Genomic DNA, 18861 nt, shown 5'->3' on the forward strand with positions numbered 1-18861 from the left:
ACTTGCCACGCGGAGGTAAGTAAGACTCTGTCGAGTTGCTGACCGCCATTAAGCATGTCGGGTCGGTCAGGTAGGAGCAACATTGCTGGGTCATCCCCTTCTGGGGTGAAATTTGCTTGTTGATAGCTGCTTAAACGGAGATATTGAGGCAGCTCACACGAAGTGCGTCTTTCCTCCATGACAGCTAGGCCCCGCCCCCCGGAAGCTGCATTCTTAGTGAGAGGAGGGACCGTGTAGCTGCTGCTGATTTAATAGGGAAATCGATAGCTAGGCTAGTGTATTCAGTGTCCACTACAGTCCTGAAGGACTCATCTGATCTCTGCTGTAAGGACAGCACCCCAAAAAGCCCTTTTTAGGGCTAGAACATCAGTCTGCTTTTTTTTTTTCCCTTGTGTAATCTAATTGCAGTTGCCTGCCTGCCAGCGTGTGTGTCAGGCTCACAGCGTATACTGTGCCCACTTGCCCAGTGCCACCACTCATATCTGGTGTCACAATAGCTTGCATTAAAAAAAAAAAAAAAAACTTTTTTGACTAATATAATAGCAGTCAGTTTCCTTCACACGTGTGCGTTTCAGGGCCTGCCAGGGCACAGTGTCACACCAGTGCAACTCATATCTGGTGTAACAGTAGTGTACATTTAAAAAAAAAAATACAGGGGGCTTGTTGTCACCTTTTGGGGTACAACATCATACCTGATGTTTTAAAGCACGTTATTCCAAACAATTTAGGAATGTTAGGTGATTTATGCCCTTTATGGATTAAAACCAGACTCTGCATCAACTATGTAATTTTCCATGGATCCCCCTCCGGCATGCCACAGTGCAGGTGTTAGTCCCCTTGAAACAACTTTTCCATCACTATTGTGGCCAGAAAGAGTCCCTGTGGGTTTTAAAATTCGCCTGCCTATTAAAGTCTATGGCGGTTCGCGAACATTTGCAAAAGTTCGCGTTCGCCATTTGCGAACGGAAGATTTTATGTTCGCGACATCACTATTCACTGTGCGTTTTTCAAATAGCACGGCCACTTGAATTCTACTGCAATTTGTGTGCCTCAGTTTACCATTCTTTAATCAACAGAGACTGTCCCCATACTCTATAAAATAGTTTTGCTACATTGTTATCCTGTTTTTTTGTTGAATATAGACAGCTCCAAGCCAATTTTTACCATTGAATCATTTTTCTCCCTTCTATAAATTGATATGAAGTAACTTCAAATATTTTCTATTAATTGCCATAAAATTTGTTTCTAAGATTTTTTTTTTATGCAGCTGATAGTGTAATACATTTGAGCTTGAGGATCTAATTTTACCACATGACAGGAGGCTTCATATTTGCATATCTTTCTTTACTGAAAACTCCAGCAGCATAGAAACATAACAACCAATCAGAAAAAAGTTATGATGCCCTGTCTATCACATCACTTCCTCTTTCTTTGCTGCTCCAGCCTACAACAGGTCAGAGTATTTTGCCTCTCCTGTGTAACCTCATGTTTACAGACTATTTGTATTCGTTTTTCCTTTCATACTTCTTGCTAATATACTCCTGGCTCTCCTATACCTGTCCCTTCTAGACTTATACTGTATCCATGACTGTTTTCTCACTGTCCCCTGGTATACTGGTGCTTTACCTGTAGAAGTTTTGTTTCCCTTGCTTTACAGATCGAGAATCACTCGATCTGCACCTTTAGTGTTGCCTTTTCCTCAGGATTGCTACTTACTGTTATAACTCTAACATCACCAAATATACTTATGATGAATTTGTAACACTGCCTGTCAGTTTTCCAATACACTTTCCTTCAGGATTGCCCTCACTATATCAAACTGCTCCATGTACTGGTGATGAGTGTTTTACATTGCCTGTCAGTTTCACATATAGGAACTAATAAACAATCCACTTGCTGGATATTTGAGCATGCAAATCATTGAAGGAGCCTGAGTGTATTAAAGATTGCCTGCACAGGGATACATATATATTTACTGTACCTAGTGTACATTCTAAACGTGGGTGTCCTCTGGGTATTTTTTTCATGGCACACCACCCGATCTGCACCTTAGCATTGGTTTCCTTTCTCAGGATCGCCTCCACAGCAAATCAGCTCAGCTCAAACTGATCTCCACATACATATATGGATGTTTAAACACTGCCTGTCAGTTTTACATTAAAGCAACAGTACCACTCCACTTGCTGGATACGATTTGATGCAGGATCATTTAGGAAACTGAGTGTATTGCAGAGTACCCTTCACATTTACTGTACCTAGTGTACATATTGAACTTTGGTGTCCTCTGGGTAATTTTTCATGGCACACCACCTGTGGTGACCCCCAGATATGTATGCAATGCTTGTAAGGTGCCAATAATTATAACGTGGGTGTCCTCTGGGTAATTTTTCATGGCACACCACCTGGGGTGACCCCCAGATATGCATGCAATGCTTGTTAGGTGCCAATAATTATAACGTGGGTGTCCTCTGGGTTACCATGGCACACCACCTGGGATGAACCCCAGCCGAATGCACGAGGGTCCTGCGGCTGCAGACCTTAAGGAGACAGGCCCCACACGCTTCTATAATAAGTCTGATTGTTAAAAACCGTGCATACAGCTCTGGCATACATTTGTGGTGAACTCGGCTAACCAGACCAACACCACTACCAGTCAGTCACGCCTGCACAACGGCTCTCAGTAGCCAGATTAAACTAATAGAGGTGACCCCTCTACACTTGGCACAAGTATTCATACACTCAGACAATCTAAAGCAGGCAATTCAAGCCGTTTAACCTGGGTGATCCCCAGTTCTACCAGGAGTCTAGCACCCCTACGTGCTGACCCTCCAAAATTACTCCCACTGACTGCCACTATCTCCCAAGAGGACGAGAACGAGTCATGGAGGACACTCTCAACCTTCCCAAGATTTCCAGGCAATGATAAACGCCGAGGTAGCGGCCTCAGTGGAGAAGGTTCTGTTATGAGCTCTGCCCCAAACTGCTTGATGGAGGCCTCAGGCCCAAAAGTATCCAAGTCAAAACGGCAAGGGAAGGGCTCCAGCCCCCCTGCCACTAAGGTCAAGGGCAAGACGCCCATCAAACAGACCAAGTGGATGGAGCACCGGGAATCCAAACCCCGTCCACCACAATCTTCTGACAAAGAAGACTATTACCCACCACGCACTTTGGACATGGTAGATGAGTGTCACGAAGACGACTCGACATCTTAAGGAAGAGGAATGGCAAGACCTACCTCACACTTCCTCGAAGTACATTAGGGAAACCTTACTCGGTGACGACGGCTGAGGCAGAGATAGCAGTAACGACACTAAACCAGAATACCCCAAGACGGAACGTTCCTGGACGAACAAGGGGCCTCACTCTTCGCCCCCCGCAACATCCTGCATCCCCGGTCTTCAGAGTGGGGCCTCCCGGACCACCCAGCACATTTCGTGCACTATTGGCTGCGCAACCGTCTGGAGATGGAAGTACGCGCACGCCTCAAGGCCGAATACCCCAGACCACTGCTACCAGACAAAGTGGCAGTTACGCCCGAGTTCAACAACACCGTGGTAGTCTTCATTGCACGCTCGGGACGAAACCTCCGCAATTGTGGGGAGAAAGTTCTGAGGTCGACACACTATAAAGTACTTGATTTACCAGGCCTAATTGCAAAGATGCTCTATTTTGCGGATCTGGCGCTCAACCAAGGTACACAACTCAACCCTAACACCATCAGAGAATAGGCTCAATGCTCGATATGCCTCCTGGGCAACGCAAATGACGCACTATGTGCCGAAAGACGCAAATCTGCACTGGTCCGCATCGACAACACACTCTTGGACTTAGGAACGAAAGAATTCGGTCCAAAAGCACAAGGCCTACTATTTCACGAACCGTTCATTGCAGAACTCAAGAAACACGTAAATTTATTCACCACACTAAATTAAGCCCAAACCTCGCTAAAACAAGTCTTCCACACCCCTACGAGGAGAGGTGCTTTTGGGAGGACTGGTCAGTAGTGGACCCGAGCCACCAGCCGCTTCTGGGCAACAGGTTCCAGATCATGTACACAGTCCTCATATTTTTCCCATCTACTACACAAAGGACCTCATCCTACAGAGGCGCGGATAGAACCAGAGGCTTCAGGGGTTGGGGCCGCGGCTGCTTCTCTACTAGTGAGTCCACCTACATACCTAACTGTTTCCAATTTTATGACCAGCAGCCTGTCTCTGTTTTACAGAATTGGGAGACAATTACCAAAGACGCCTGGGTTCTCCAGACAGTACAAGGCTACGTCATAGAGTTTTCACCTCCAATACGCACGCTGGCGGAACAGGAACGCTTAGTGGACAAGGAAATCCGCACCCTCTTCAAGAAGGGCGCAATTCAATATGCACCGGAAGGGAAGGCTTCCTCAGCAATATTTTCCTGATCAAGAAGAAGCCAGGAGACTACATCAATTGAACTCCTACGTGGTATACAAACACTTCAAGATGGAGGAAATTCATCTTCTACAAGACCTCCTAAGCAATAACGACTGGTTTACACATCTGGACCTCAAGGACGGATACTTGTCAGTATCCGTTGCCCTAGACTGCCGACGTTTCCTCCGATTTCAGTGGAGAGGACAAACAGGGCAGTTTACGACTCCGTGGTGCTCACGAAGCTACTGAAACCAGTAAGGGCACGCATCCGAAAATTTGGGCGTTCAATGTCTCGTATACCTGGAAGACTTGCTGATCCTTTGCGAATCTAGGCTACGATTGCAGACAAAATTTGTTGTTCACTTCCTGGAATCCATGGGTTTTTTGTAGTACACAGACAAAGATCGCTTCTCCCTCCGAGTCGGGCCAGTTCCTCGATTTCGACATCGACTTGGAGAACTGCGTTCTGCGTCTGTCTACTGCAAAGATCGCCTCTATAAGGAAATATATCAGACGCGCTCTAAGGTTGGATACGAGTCCTCTCAGGATACTCGCCCGGATTGTGGGACTCCTCTATTCCTCCATACAAGCGATATTCCCGGGCCCACTACACTACAGGGCCATGCAACGACTGAAGGCGAGATACCTACGCCCGGTCACTCATACGACCACTGGATCCCACTGTCAGCAGAAGTGAGGACGGAATTTCGATGGTGGTTACTTCACATACAAGCTTGGATTGGCAAAGCGATCTTTGGCTCTTCCTCCGGATCCGAACTGCGAAGCGGTGGATGAATCCCTGCAAACGTGGTCCAGCCGTTCTCCACGATAGCAAGGGTGCTTCGATACACACGCACCCACAAGATATCGCTCCTGCTCATAACACCCCTCTGGCAGAGCCAACCGTGGTTCCCGGATCTCCTGGAGATGTCTCACGAAAACCACCTACTACTCCCTACCTTCCCTCTACTTCTGACGGGACCTCGAGGGGAAGCCCATTCCCTCGTTCTGGAAGGACAACTGGCGCTAGTGGCCTGGTGATTTCAGAGGATCCTGGTCAGCCTATCACAATCAACTAAAGACCTCCTATGGGACTCATGGGCTCCCGGCACCAGGAAATGCTATATTTCGCCTGGTCGGCCTGGAGTGATTGGTGTGTGGAAAGGGATTCCGATCCCTTTACTGCCCCTGTCTCACTGATCCTTAACTACCTATCTCATCTGTTCTCACTGGGACGATCATATCGATCCCTCAATGTGATCAGATCTGCCATATCGGCGGCACACGTTCCGGTACAAGGCAGACCAGTACATCAAGATCCTCTGGTTTGTCGGCTACTGCAGGGTGCCAAATTAACGAGACCCCCAACACGCAAGTATTCACGCCTCTGGCAGGTAGATGTGGTGCTGAAATTCCTTAGGGAATGGCCGGACAACCCATATCTGTCGCTGAAACAACTCTGGTTATGCCTCGACGAGTGGCAGACGTTAGAGCGTTCGATGTGGACGGTTTCTTTCTCACACCGGAAGGAGTTACCTTTTCCATATCGAGACAAACTGAGTCAGATTCATCTTCAGTGTCATACCCGTATTTTGGGTCAGACCCCAAACTATGTGTTGTCAGGACACTAATAAGGTATACAGAAATCACAGCTCCCCTTCGAACTAATTCGACGGGTCAACTCCTGATTTCTTACGTAAGGCCTCACAGACCGGTGTCTATGACAACACTGGCTAGATGGTCAGCTGGCTATTATCGTTAGCGGGCATTGAACCTTGCTTCAGAGCACACTCGGTCAGAGGGGCGGCAGCCTCCCAAGCCTTAACGGCAGGCGCCTTCCTAACCAACATTATGCGCTGCGCGGATTGGACGCGACAGAGTACATTTAGGATGTTTTACTTTCGTCAAACATCTCATGCTTCCTTCACATTAGTCAATTCGAAGCTTTAAAAATGCAAATATGAAGCCTCCTGTCATGTGGTAAAATTGAAGATTATATTAGCTTTAGTGTACTAATAATCTTAATTTTAGTAATGACAGGAGGCGAATATTTCCAGCCCTATAGGATCCCTCCCATGTCTTACTCAAGTTGAACAGAATACGTCTTTTATGTTCAGGAAGACACGTACGATATATGGTTGTATGTTTAATACTTAGACATGTATCTTGAGAGGATTGTATAGGGTGAATTATTAGACATGTATCTTGGAATATGTTGTGTATATATTTATTAAATAACATTAATTTAGAATTATATATTGATTTATTACCCATTCAGGCATCCATTGTTAAGTCAGATTCTTAATGTTTATTGTATGCGGACAAAGTATCACGCCAAAGACCTTTCACCTTTTTCTTTTCTTGCAGTGTGAACGTCTTCTCAACAAGACAAAGATTCACCTTCCATACCTCTACATCACGGAACTACTGGAGTTGGATATTCTCTTATGTTATTGAACTGTTGGCGTTTAACCCTTTAAATCCGGAGGACGTACTATTACGCCCTGCAGGAACCGGCTCTAAACGCCGGCCGGCGTAATAGTACGTCCTCGCCATAATGGCCGCCCACGTGGCCGGCGCTAATCGCCCGCTGCAGATCGCGGTCGGGGGGGATGCCTGGCCCCCCAGGCAACCCCCCCTGTGGCCGGTGACCGCGATCTGCAGTCTCTGATCGCAGTGACAGGCTGTCACTGCGACCAGTATTCAGCATGTGTCAGCCGATTTCAAATCGGCTGACACATGCGGCCGGCGGCTTTCCCCTTCTGCAGATCGCGGTCGGGGGACTTACCTGGCCCCCCAGGCAGTCCCCCTGGGGTCAGTGACCGCGATCTGCTAAGTCTGAGATCGCAGTGACAGGCTGTCACTGCGATCTCAGAGCGCTCTGATCGCAGTGACAGCCTGTCACTGCGATCAGTGTTACATGTGTCAGCCTATTGGCTGACACATGTAACTGGCACAATGATCCCCCTGCAGATTGGAAGGGGGGAGTGCTTGTACCACCCAGGCACTCCCCCCTGTGGTCAATTACCCAATCTGCAGGAGGTGATCACAGTGACAGGCAGTCACTGTGATCACTGATCCTGTGTGTCAGCCAGTGATGTGAAATCACTGGCTGACACTGTCTCTGCCCCCTGTCCTGTGAAAAAAATAAAATATTAGTTAAAAAAATAAATTAAAAAAATTACAGTTACAAATAAAATATACTTAGATCATATATATTATATATATATATGATCTAAGTATATATATATATATATACACACATACACACACACACATTTACACATACACGACGTGTATTTAAATATTAATATATATATATATATATATATATTAATATCAAATTACACGTAGACTGATACTGATTAAATATATATATATAATTATTGTTATATATATATTTATATATAATATAAAATAAATATATATGTAAATACGTAAAAAAATAAAATTAAAAAAATATTTAAAAATAAATAATTAAAAAATATATAGATGTGTGTTATTTCGTTCTAACTGTATTGTGATATTAATATATATATATATTTATATCAAAATACATGTAGAACAAAATAATATATATATCATAATATATATATCTATATACATAAATATATACGTATATATCACTATATATACCTATATATAAATACAAATATTTAAAAAAAATTATATATATATATATATACGTATATATACACATATGTATATATATATACATATATTAATTCTACACATATATTTATGTAATAATTTTACATAATTAGGTATCCTAATTAATTACAATTAGCGGGACCTGCCTGACAACCCATGCCGAAAGTATAGGGAATTTAATTTGCTAGCACTATATTTAACCCTATAACTTTCCAAGACACCATAAAACCTGTACATGGGGGGTACTGTTTTACTCGGGAGACTTTGCTGAACACAGATATTAGTGTTTCAAAACAGTAAAATGTATTACAACGATGATATCGCCAGTAAAAGTGACGTTTTCTGCATTTTTCACGCACAAACAGCACTTACACGGACGATATTATTGCTGCAATACTTTTTACTGTTTTGAAACACAAATATTTGTGTTGAGCGAAGTCTCCCGAGTACAACAGTACCCCACATGTACAGGTTTTATGGTGTTTTCAAAAGTTACAGCGTCAAATATAAGGCTTGTGTTTCATTTTTTTCACATTAAAATTCGCCAGATTGCTTACGTTGCCTTTGTGACCCTATGGTAGCCCAAGAATGAAAATTACCCCTATGATGGCATACCATTTGCAATAGTAGACAACCCAAGGTATTGCAAATGGGGTTTTTCCAGACTTTTTTAGTAGCCACTTAGTCACAAACACTGGCCAAAATTGGCGTTTTTTGCATTTTTCACACACAAACAAATACCAACGCTAACTTTGGCCAGTGTTTGTGACCAAATGGCTACTAAAAAAGACTGGACATACCCCATTTGCAATACCTTGGGTTGTCTACTATTGCAAATGGTATGCCATTATGGGTGTAAATTTAATTCCTGGGCTACTATACAGTCTCAAAGGCAACGTAACCAATCTGGCGAATTTCAATTTCAAATGTAACACGCTATATTTGACCCTGTAACTTCCCAAAACACCATAAAACCTGTACATAGGGGGTACTGTTTTACACGTGAGACATCGCTGAATACAAATATGTGTATTGTATTGCAGTAAAAGCAAACAGTATTTTGACATCCACAGTTAAAATGTCACATAGAACTAAAAAAAAAAAAAAAAAAAAAAATGTTTCTCCCATTTTTTAAATATATTTTTTATATTAAATTATGTTCAATACCTAAATATTTGATGTTAAATGAAAGCCCTGTTTCCCCTGAATAAAATGATATATAATAAGGGGGGATGCATTTAATATGAAAGAGGTGAATTACGGTTGGACAGACATATAGCGCAAATGCCAGGTTTTGTTTACCTTTTGTTCTGTTCACAACTTGTACATTTGGCTGCGGTGTTAAGGGGTTAATATGATTATGTTTTATAGTTGCTATTTGTTGTTTTTCACTTCAAAGAAAGAGGAAGTGATGTCATAGACAGGGCCTCTTATGTGCATCATAACTTTTTTCTGATTGGTTGTTATGTTTCTATGCTGCTGGAGTTTTCAGTAAAGAAAGATACGCAAATATTCACCTCCTGTCATTACTAAAATTAAGATTATTAGTACACTAAAGCTAATATAATCTTCAATTATATAGTAGAGGCTTCTTTATACATTTAAAAAGCCTCGGAGACAATTGGTTCCCATTTTAATCACTCTAATCACTCATATGTGCACTATTTAATTACTTTATGTGTTTCTTTTTTCTTTTATGGTTGTTTTTTTGTGTGTAGTGTAGTGTGATGGTACCTTTAACTATGGTAGCCAAACACTATACTTTTGGTGCTAACTGTTGGGGATTTAGTAAATATTTCTAAATAATATTACTTTATTTTCTTCAATATCCTTAAATGACTATTACTTGGTGGTAATTTGTGTGAAGTCGGGCTCCAACTGTTTTGTGGTGTTTTGCCTTTACTATTTTTCGCTAGTGTGATTTCCTAATTGTGTTAAGCCCATATTACCTACCCAACACATTCCAAGCAACAGAGTAGGTTATTGTATGCCACATCTGGAGCTTATTTTTCTCTGGTGTGACTGATATGTGCAGGGGTGGCTTGAGAGTTTAAAGCACAAGGAAATTGCTTCTCAGTGAGAGCAACTGCAGTATACCGCTGCATGTTTACTTGAGCCATTTGTTTTTACCATGTGATAAGTGTAATGTTACCTTGGGACTAAGTATAAATCCCATAAACCTGGACAGAAAAATTGCTATAAACCAGAATGAAAGGTCGAGCCTCTTTCTTGTCTGGGGGTATGTGCTTGCTGCAAAGAATGCTTGTGCAAATGATGACATTTTAGGATGTTTACAAATGTACTTTTTCTGCATTTATTATTATAACTTTTCTTTTTGCCTGTTGCTTCCATTTAATAGGCCGGAGACTATATGGTTTGATGACTAAACAAATACTCAGAAGATCTGAATTACATATCAAGTAGCACATATCAATGCAGTATACGAGTTTATGGAATATGTACACCTCATGACTGAAAACCAAGGAAGGGAAAAAAAACAAAAAAGAACACAAAAAGGGAAGAATGTGTAGATGAGCTGGCAACTCCAGTCTGAAGTGTTATCCTTTAAAGTACATACTGAGGTAAATATTTTTTTATTTTTTTTTGCGGGATACAGCAATATTATGTAATCTCAAGTTTTTTAAAGCTTAAAAGCCCAGCTACTCTCTCTCATCTACGATTACATGTGTAAATTTAAGAGTACATTTCCATCAACAGAAAATACCTTCTGCATATTGAATTGTGTCGATCCCACATAAAGAGGTGGTGGAGTTTCAGTACTTGTTAAAGATATGTTATCTTGACTTGGTAGGTCCATCTCCCTCATTACTTGAGGCTTTAACTTTCCATATCTAAGGCTGCAATGTCGAATGCTTTTTCTCTGCCATTTCTGAGTGGTATCATTTTCTTTACTAACTCCAAACCAGTCAGCAGTTCCCCTGGAAAAGAAAAAGTCATCAAGTAATTGCCCTATATCATTAATATAGAGAGATCATATCCCCTTAAGGACTAAGTTTAATTTGTTTGTCTTTTACTTAAAAGAACACCATAAGCATACAGACCACTTCATCTCATTGTGCATGCACACTAGCCTTCCAATGCTTTCCTATGAAAAAGTATTTGATTGGCTGAGATCATCGATATCTATGATCTAGGGCAGAGCTTCCCTGAGGAGACTGGTGGGGCATTTAAAAAAAGGTAAGTAAACTACCTTTTTTAACGTTTTCAGCCCTCACCCGGTGGCCTTTAACCCCTTAAGGACCAAACTTCTGGAATAAAAGGGAATCATGACATGACATTAAGGAACAAAGAAATGTTTGTAAGGAAAATAAGCGCTTTAATTTGATGTGACATATACATACATAAATTCTCATTTATTACACAAAAAATACACAAAAATTAAAAAACACGTTTTATTCATAGTTTTGGAAATAATAATGGTTTCTCTTGTATGGTTAATAGCCTTCACAGAAAACCACTGCCCCACAAAAGTATACATTTATATAGTCTCAGGCTATTTACCTAAGGTAATCTTGACACTTTTTATATAGACATTTAACTGTCAAACTCTGCTAAATAGTGTTGTACATTGTAGTTTTTTTTCTGATTTCTAACATACACACATATGACAAAGGTTATTTTAATGAGTATTTTGTAAAGCCTGTGTGCTACTCCTGCACAAAACCCCATATTGTGTTCATCTACATTTCTGAGTACAAGGATACCCCCAATGTGTGCCTTTGTCACTATCCTGTGAAGCTACAGCACCATCTAAGAAACCTGACAATTTCAGTATTTCATTTGGAATTTTGATAAATTGATTTCATGGGCTTATGTCTTATTTTGATAGATGGCTTTGATAGATGGATTTGATGGGCTTATGTCTCATTTTCCAAGCACAGAAAGAATACCAGACAACTATTTTATGTACACCACAGACCAGCAGTTAACGAACATAAGCAGAGCCAAATGAAAATAAGTAGTGGCATATTTCAAACAAATATAGACCATATACCGTATATACTCGAGTATAAGTTGTTTTTCAGCACATTTTTTGGGCTGAAAAACCCCAACTCGGCTTATACTCGAGTCAATGTCTGTATTATGGCAATTTATATTGCCATAATACAGACAATGGGGCTGTGGGGGCTGGCAGGAAGCTCTTACCTCTCCTGCAGCTCCTGTCAGCTCCCTTCTCCTCCACGCCGGTCCGGTCAGCTCCTCTGTCAGCTCACAGTGTAAGTCTCGCGAGAGCCGGAGGGTCATAGTGCGGCTCTCGCAAGACTTACAGTGGGACTTGCAGAGGGAGCTAACCGGACCGGCGTGCAGGAAGAGGGAGCTGACAGGAGCTGCAGGAGAGGTAGGCGCTCTCTGCCAGCCCCCTCCACTGAACTGCCAATGCCACTGGACCACCAGGGAGTGAGAGCCCCCTCCCTGCCATGTATCAAGCAGGGAGGGGGGACGAAAAAAATAAATATATATATATATAAATAATAAAATAATAATATTTTAAAAAATAATAAAAAATAATAAAAATACCCACCCCCACCAAGGCTCTGCAACACACACACACACACTGCACTCATACACACACACGCTGCACTCATACACACACACGCTGCACTCATACACACACACACTGCACTCATACACACACACGCTGCACTCATACACACACGCTGCACTCATACACACGCTGCACTCATACACACGCTGCACTCATACACACGCTGCACTCATACACACGCTGCACTCATACACACGCTGCACTCATACACACGCTGCACTCATACACACGCTGTATTCATACACACACTGTATTCATGCACACACTGCACTCATATACACACACTGCACTCATACACACACACTGCACTCATACACACACAGTGCACTCATACACACACAGTGTACTCATACACACACACTGCATTCATACACACACACTGCATTCATACACACACACTGCATTCATACACACACACTGCATTCATTATATACACACACTGTAAATAAATATTCAATTAATTTAATTTTTTTAGGATCTAATTTTATTTAGAAATTTACCAGTAGCTGCTGCATTTCCCACCCTAGTCTTATACTCGAGTCAATAAGTTTTCCCAGTTTTTGGGGGTAAAATTAGGGGCCTCGGCTTATATTCGGGTCGGCTTATACTCGAGTATATACGATAACAACTAAAAACTAAATCGTATAGAAGAGGCATACAAAAACAGCCAAATAAACATATTACAACAACATAATACTAGAATATTTTATCACATTAATTAAACACTGATATTCAGAATGTTTATGAAGAGATGTATAATAATAGGACAAATAATACACTGTTACATAAAACAGACCAAAACACATCACAAATCTATAAACAATAGCTGTGAGCTCATCATTATTGGAAGAGAATGCAAACAAAGTCCAGGTTACAAATCTTTGTACGCCTGGCACAGTAAATATACTAAAACAAAGGTGGATAAAGTTCCAAAAGCAAACACTGTCAGTTCATCATATATCAAGGAAACACTGTAGAGTGTTCGTGTCATCCAATGTATTTATCCAGAAAGCTTTCTCAGTAGCAAGTAACAGTGCATAAATAAAAAGAAAACAAAGTACAACACACAGTAGGGGCTAAACAAGAAGGTGCATCCAACTGCACTGTGAAATCTATCACCTAATTCAATCTTAGAACATAGAAAACATATGGTGGGTGGCGCACACTGTGAAAAAATACCAACTATACACAGTGAAATGGTGAGTATAACACGTATAGGATGGTATAAATACCCTTATGTATATTCAGATACAGTTGTAAAATATGTTGGATGACATAGGGTAATATAGTTTTAAGAATATATAAAGTGCAAATGCAGGATATGTGCCAATATCTCACTCACATTTTACTGAGCCTGTGAAACACTGGCTCGGGTAAATCAGCGTAGATTAGACACAGTCCAATGGATATGTTCTCCACCATATATGAGAGAATATGAGAAAATTCGAAGTTAAAAAAGACATAAATTTCTTTAAAAAAACCATCAAAGTTCTTACATCAAAGTAAGGTGCCTTCAGCAAAGACTATTTCCCATATAGTCCACACACAACGCGTTTCAACTTAAAAGTCTTCCTCAGGTGTATAGGATTCCCCTCCTCCCCTCCCTTTCACTGTTTATATATTTGGATTAGGCGCCATCTTAACAGTATAGCTCTGCCCCCAATGTGATGTCATCTTTGTAATCATATTCGGCAACATAAGTATACCCTTATATAGGCCTTCATCTAAAAAACTAAACAATTTTAGAAATAAAGAAAAAATTGGTTAGTTTTTTTTTAGATAAAGGGCCTACATAAGGGTATAACTATCCAACAGGAATATAAATATATGAATAATAACTCTCCTAAAATCACAGTAATCTACATCCTATTAAAGTTACACAAGAATCCTACCAATCCTCTGAGTAGGCCTATTCTGGCAGGAGTAGACTGTCTGTTGTCCCCCTTGTCCGAGTATATAGACTTACAGTTACAGCCATTGGTTAGTAGTACCCCTTCTTATCTTAAGCATACTATTAATCTTTTACAGATTTTAGAGGATTTTAAAAGCAATGTGACTATAGATTAGTCACATGTGATGTAAGCAGCCTTTACACTATTCTAGAACATGTAAAAGGATGTGAGGCTGTAAAATATATCTTAGAGACATCAAGTGTTTTTAATCCAGAAGAGATCGGTTTTATCATTGATGGTACTTGCCTTATATTGGACCATAATTATTTTTGGTTTGAGGGTGAATTTTATCTTTAACACAGAGGCACTACCATGGGGACCAAGTTCGCCCCCAGCTATGCCAATCTTTTTATGGCCTATTGGGAACAATCTTTAACCTCCCTGGCGGTATGATTATGTCAGGAATTTTGTACCAAAAGCGGTACCATTTTTTTGCATTTGAATTACCCGCCCAGTTCCGCCCCCATGTCAGGCATGTCAATCAAATTTTAATTAATCAAATCACATAATTACGTTAAAAGATTATTTAAATATACATGTAGAATTTTAATATATATCCATTTATAGGTATTTAAATTCTACGTGTATACTAATGTAATCTTTTATGTAATTATATGTATTTATCTATATATATATATATTTGCGCTTATTTGTATTTTATATATATATAGATATATATAGAATGTCATTCTAAGTGTATTTTGTTACCGATATATATTAACAAAATACAGTTAGAATGAAATTACATATGCATATATAATTTATATTAAATTTTGTTTCAATATTTTATTTATTTATTTTATTATTTTATTTATTTATTATTTTAATTATACGTATTTATATATAATATATATATATGTACATCTATTATATATATAATATATATACATATTATATATATATATAAAAATATATTTAATTTATTTTTACACTTGTCTTTTTTTATTTTTTTATACTTCCCACCAGCAGGGGGACTGTCTGATATTTCAAACAGTCCCCCTGCTGGCAGATCCACAGCCAGCTATAGAGGGCCATGTGATCGCTCTTTGAGAGAGATCACATGGCCCCCTGGGGCCTGATTTGCCGTGGGAGGGCTGCCTGGGCTGTGAGGCAGTCCTCCCGAAGCGGATCGCGGCGGAGGTAAGTAAATCTTATCTACCCCGAGCGTGACTCGGGGTTACCGCTTCTGGCAGCGAAAATTAACCCCGAGTCACGCTCGGGAATACCGCCAGGGAGGTTAATTTATTGTGGACATGGCTTGGAGACGAACTTGGTCCTGTATAAAAGATATATTGATGATCTTTTCTTCATTTGAAAGGGGGATCAGGCCTCTCTGGATGATTTTTTTAACTTTTTTAAACTCTAATACTGGGGGGATAAAACTTACACGGGAAGTGAGCTCCTTGAAATTAATTGTTTAGATATTAAGATTTTTATAGATAATGATATCCTTAAAACCTGTACCGGGGGGCGTGGCTAGCTGAGCAAGCAACCAGACGTGCTGATGTGGAGCTCCTGTAGGCCCCACCAACAAACACATTATTTAGCCACAAAGAGTGGTCCTGAAAGACCCACAAAGAATACCTGCACAAAGCAGAACCCCCACAGACAGCAATGGGGAGGAAAAACCGCAAGCTGACCCACTCGAGCAGCTCTAAACAGCCCGACATCCGCGCGTCCTTCGACAGGCCGCAACAACAAGCGCAGACCAAGATGGCGCCCGAGCAGGCCCGAGACTCCAGCTACTCTGATGAATCCCCGGAGGAAGATGACCACAGACCTTCGCCGACCCCAAACCGGGTATATGCGAGGGAAGATTCAGACTCAGATACCTCACCCTCCACTAAAGGGGACATAAAAAAACTGCTGGTCGACCTGCGGGAGGTCTGGAAGGCCGACCTGGCGGGAGTGCGGTCTGAAGTGGCGGGCATAACCACGCGGATCAGTGCGGTGGAAAAGAGGGAAGAGAAGAGAGACCTAGAGACGGAAGGAGTGAAAGCCCAAATGGAAGCCATGTCCCAGCAACTCACTAGACTCACCCGCACGGTCACCTCGCTGGAAGCGAGGCACCGCAAGAAAAACGTTAGGATACGCGGTGTCCCAGAGGCCATACTAGGCTTTGCCAACCTGGTTGCGGAAACACTGGGAGTGCGACCCACAACAGGAGCCTCACCCGTTACGGCGGCATTCCGTATTAGAAAGGCCCCAACGGCACCGGCTGACGCCTCAAGGGACGTCATAGCAGTGACACGGGACATTTCCACAAAAAGTGCGATCCTGGCCCGCTCCAGGAACAACCCTACCACCATGGTGCAAGGCAACCCAATCCGGATCTACGATGACCTACCTTTCACGGTGCTACTGGAGAGACGGAGGTTCCTACCTGTAACAAGGGAGCTCCGCGACAAGGGAATACGCTACAGGTGGGGCGCATCAGGCACCCTTATAGTACAACAAGAAGATGAGATACTCACTTTATCAGCGAATGAGGATCCAGCGGCATTTCTAAAGGCGCTCCATCTGCCGACGCAAGTCTCCCCTACAGGGAAGGTAAACGCAAGCCTCACGCCCGAAGGACCCAGCCGGGCAAGAAAACTGACCACTGACGCCGACCAAGCGCAGCGCAAGATGAGAACTGTACACCCACCAAAGAGCGGGACATGAGGCGGTAAGCGGGACTTCTAATGCCCCAGGGGACCTGCAAAACACTTACGCTGCCCCCTGACCGGGTTTTAACCCGTCTCTCACTCCACAGCCTTATCGAGACTCTCCCTACAGCTGTGAACTGTCAGCATGATAACACTCCCGTAATTTTTATTTTTATTATATATTATATACCTTTTACTTTATATTATATACCATTTCTCATACAAGTTACCTTCTCCGAGCCAACTGCTTTCCTAATTTTCAATGTGGAAGGGGGAGCAATTCCTTAATCTATGGATAACTGGCCGAATGGACATTATTTTGGACAGCAGTCTTTGTGCAGAGTTTACGTTCCGGCTACCTGCTAATTTGACTCTGAGATACAAGCGGGCACCAATTGGTCTCAGAGCAAATATGGGATTACACTAACCTGCCTAGCTCTAGACATGATATTTTCCGGTCTGGTTCCTTTTGTGGTCACCATAGAGGGCTTCTTGCCATTTGCACTTATGTTTAGTTTGTGGGAAGTTACCCAAGGGTGCGACGACAAAGTCAATGCATGTCTCGCTGGTCCAACAAATTAGCCCGACAATAGCGATACAAGCCATCGACGGAATTAGGTCCCTCACACATGCACAGTAAGGCACTTCACCACATAGTACATCCAACGGGACCGAGAGGGCCGCGCTGTAAAATGCAATGCTCGCTGCATAATCATAATTTAGGGGCAACCTGGACAATGTAGAATATAGGTAACACATATGCGGACATAGAGGCCTTTACAACCGCTACCAGATTATAAGATTATTTTACCGATCTCGAGCAATATGGCCTGCCCATATAAAATCCAGCCACCTTGGCAGGACAATGGGAGGGATACTACCACACGAATAGGTGATATGCTCCACATGCAGGCTCAATGTCTTTAAGGGACTCTGGCTACCTCAATAAGAGGCCGAACCGAACGTAGTATTATCTGTAATTGCAGCAAGATAATATTGAGCGACACAAATGTATGCTATGCCCAGTCGTCCAGACCACACTCATGGCCCAATTGAATCTCACAAAGATAACGCCCCCAACACACACTATTATCACATCGAAGGTAGAACAGCTAGACTCCTTCACTATAATATGTTTATTTGTAATGTCTACAATGGTAACCATGTTAATTCTTATACCATAATTAAAAGTGCTCTGTATTTCTTCTGACATGTTATTATATGCTAATGAACGGTTCGCTGCGCTATTGTGGCACAGCGAGACGACCTGTAATTTCATGCACAAACAAAAATAAAGAATTTATAAAAAAAAAAAAAAAACCTGTACCCATTTTAAGACAGTAGACATGAACAGCTACATTCATATGGGAAGCTGTCACCTTGCCCCTTTGCTGAAAAATATTTATAAAAGTCTTCTTTTCTTAGACTAAATGTCTTAGACTGAAAAGGAATTGCAAGGAGAAGGATACATTTATTGAACAGTCGCAATTTTTAAAAGATCAGTTTTATGAGAAGGGGTATAAGGAGCAGGATGTAGAATCACAATTTAATAAGGTTTTAAAGAAAAATAGGAAGGATCTTCTTGTATATAAAAAAGAAGAAAGAGAAAGAGAAAAGTTTTCAAACAAGCAATT

At 41.6% G+C, this 18861-nt stretch overlaps 1 protein-coding gene across 3 annotated transcripts in view; it reads right to left on the reverse strand.

The window, feature by feature from the left end:
- Positions 1 to 18861, reverse strand: part of RHBDF1 (rhomboid 5 homolog 1) — an 864530-nt gene that overhangs the window by 742737 nt on the left and 102932 nt on the right. For all 3 annotated transcript variants that reach the window (XM_063430225.1, XM_063430226.1, XM_063430227.1), the window contains one exon: positions 10786 to 10999. In XM_063430225.1, coding sequence (XP_063286295.1) covers positions 10786 to 10999 — 214 coding nt within the window. The remainder of the gene's footprint in view (positions 1 to 10785; positions 11000 to 18861) is intronic.

This window comes from Pelobates fuscus, chromosome 8 (assembly GCF_036172605.1).
Source record: "Pelobates fuscus isolate aPelFus1 chromosome 8, aPelFus1.pri, whole genome shotgun sequence".
NCBI lineage: Eukaryota > Metazoa > Chordata > Amphibia > Anura > Pelobatidae > Pelobates > Pelobates fuscus.